General features: G+C 48.7%; 1 protein-coding gene across 1 annotated transcript in view; it reads right to left on the minus strand.

The window, feature by feature from the left end:
• sik3 (SIK family kinase 3) overlaps positions 1 to 2,500 on the minus strand; it is a 39,699-nt gene that overhangs the window by 17,020 nt on the left and 20,179 nt on the right. The window contains 2 exon segments of the mRNA XM_042739975.1: positions 1 to 66; positions 204 to 322. The exon segment at positions 1 to 66 is cut by the window's left edge and continues 45 nt beyond it. Coding sequence (XP_042595909.1) covers positions 1 to 66; positions 204 to 322 — 185 coding nt within the window.

Consider the following 2,500-nt stretch of genomic DNA (forward strand, 5'->3'; position numbering starts at 1 on the left):
CAGAATCTGCTCGTTAATTAATTCAGTTTCTCTCTCCACCTTCACCTGCTCACATTCTGCTATCAGCTGACAGAGACACAGGAAAACCAGCAACATTTCTACACATTGTAAAGTGAAATACTGTTTCAGGGCTAAGAACAGCTGAACTGCAAGCATCACGCGTGTGTATTGTGTGTTTTTGTGCTCGTGTGTGTGTGACTGACTCGGTCAAACTCGGGGTCAGGGTCTCCTTGTCTCATCCACTTGTTCTTGCAGATCTGCTCCATTGAAAGCCGTCGACTGGGCTCCAGAACCAACATGTGTCTGATCAGATACTCACAGTCTGAAACACACACAAACACACGTCAGTCATGTGTCTGGCTCGGCAAGGCAAGTATGTGTTTGTTTGTGTGTGTTTGTGAGTGAGTGAGCGAAATGTGAATATGCAAGTGCATGTGTGTGTGCATGTGTTTAAGCGTGCATGGGTGTGTACGTGAGAGTGAGTGTACAAGAATAAATCTATGTGAGTGTGTTTGTGAGTGAGTGTGTGTACGAGAGTGAGTCTGTGTGAGTGTGTGAGTACGAGAGTGAGTCTGTGTGAGTGAGTGTGTGTGTGTGTATGAGAGTGAGTCTGTGTGAGTGTGTGTGTACGAGAGTGAGTCTGTGTGAGTGTGTGAGTACGAGAGTGAGTCTGTGTGAGTACGAGAGTGAGTCTGTGTGAGTGTGTACGAGAGTGAGTCTGTGTGAGTGTGTGGTGAGTGTGTGTGTGCGTGAGTGTGTATGTGAGTGTGTTTGTGTGTGTGTGTGTGTGTACGAGAGTGAGTCTGTGTGAGTGTGTGTACGAGAGTGAGTCTGTGTGAGTGTGTGTGTGTACGAGAGTGAGTCTGTGTGTGAGTGAGTGTGTGTACGAGAGTGAGTCTGTGTGAGTGTGTGTGAGTGAGTGTGTGTACGAGAGTGAGTCTGTGTGAGTGTGTGTGAGTGAGTGTGTGTACGAGAGTGAGTCTGTGAGTGTGAGTGAGTGTGTGTACGAGAGTGAGTCTGTGTGAGTGTGTGTACGAGAGTGGGTCTGTGTGAGTGTGTGTGAGTCTGTGTAAGTGTATGTATGTACAAGAGTGAGTCTGTGTGAGTGTGTGTGTGTGTGTGTGTGTGTATACGAGAGTGAGTCTGTGTGTGTGAGTGAGTGTGTGTGTACGAGAGTGAGTCTGTGTGAGTGAGTCTGTGTACGAGTGTGTTTGAGTCTGTGTGAGTGTGTGTGTGTGAGTGTGTGTGAGTACGAGAGTGAGTCTGTGTGAGTGAGTCTGTGTGAGTGTGTGTGAGTACGAGAGTGAGTCTGTGTGAGTGAGTCTGTGTGAGTGTGTGTGAGTACGAGAGTGAGTCTGTGTGAGTGAGTCTGTGTGAGTGTGTGTGTGTACGAGAGTGAGTCTGTGTGAGTGTGTGTGAGTACGAGAGTGAGTCTGTGTGAGTGAGTCTGTGTGAGTGTGTGTGTGTGTACGAGAGTGAGTCTGTGTGAGTGTGTGTGAGTACGAGAGTGTGTGTTTGTGTGTGTGTGTGTGTGTGTGTGTGTGAGTGTGTGTACGAGAGTGAGTCTGTGTAAGTGTGTGTGAGAGTGTGTGTGTACGAGAGTGTGCGTGTGTGAGAGTGTGTGTGTACGAGAGTGAGTCTGTGTGAGTGAGTGTGAGTACGAGAGTGAGTCTGTGTGAGTGAGTGTGAGTACGAGAGTGAGTCTGTGTACGAGTGTGTGTGAGTACGAGAGTGAGTCTGTGTACGAGTGTGTGTGTGAGTCTGTGTGAGTGTGTGTGTGTGTGTACGAGAGTGAGTCTCTGTGAGTGTGTGTTTGAGTCTGTGTGAGTGTGTGTGTGAGTACGAGAGTGAGTCTGTGTGAGTGAGTCTGTGTGAGTGTGTGTGTGTACGAGAGTGAGTCTGTGTGAGTGAGTCTGTGTGAGTGTGTGTGTGTACGAGAGTGAGTCTGTGTGTGAGTGAGTGTGTGTACGAGAGTGAGTCTGTGTGAGTGTGTGTGAGTACGAGAGTGAGTCTGTGTGAGTGAGTGTGAGTACGAGAGTGAGTCTGTGTGAGTGAGTGTGAGTACGAGAGTGAGTCTGTGTAGAGTGTGAGTGAGTCTGTGTGAGTGAGTGAGTGTACGAGAGTGAGTCTCTGTGAGTGTGTGTTTGAGTCTGTGTGAGTGTGTGTGTGTGTACGAGAGTGAGTCTGTGTGTGTGAGTCTGTGTGAGTGTGTGTGTATGAGAGTGAGTCTGTGTGTGTGAGTCTGTGTGAGTGTGTGTGTGTGTACGAGAGTGAGTCTGTGCGAGTGTGTGTGAGTCTGTGTGAGCGTGTGAGTGTGTGTGTGTGTGTGTACGAGAGTGAGTCTGTGTGTGTGTGTGTGAGTGTGTGCGAGTCTGTGTGAGTGAGTGTGTGTGAGTGTGTGTGTGTGTGTGTACGAGAGTGAGTCTGTGTGAGTGTGAGTGTGTGTGTGTGAGAGTGTGAGTGTGTGTGAGTGCATGTGTGTGTGTGTATGAGAGTGAGT

The sequence above is a fragment of the Cyprinus carpio genome, chromosome B15 (assembly GCF_018340385.1).
Source record: "Cyprinus carpio isolate SPL01 chromosome B15, ASM1834038v1, whole genome shotgun sequence".
Classification (NCBI taxonomy): domain Eukaryota; kingdom Metazoa; phylum Chordata; class Actinopteri; order Cypriniformes; family Cyprinidae; genus Cyprinus; species Cyprinus carpio.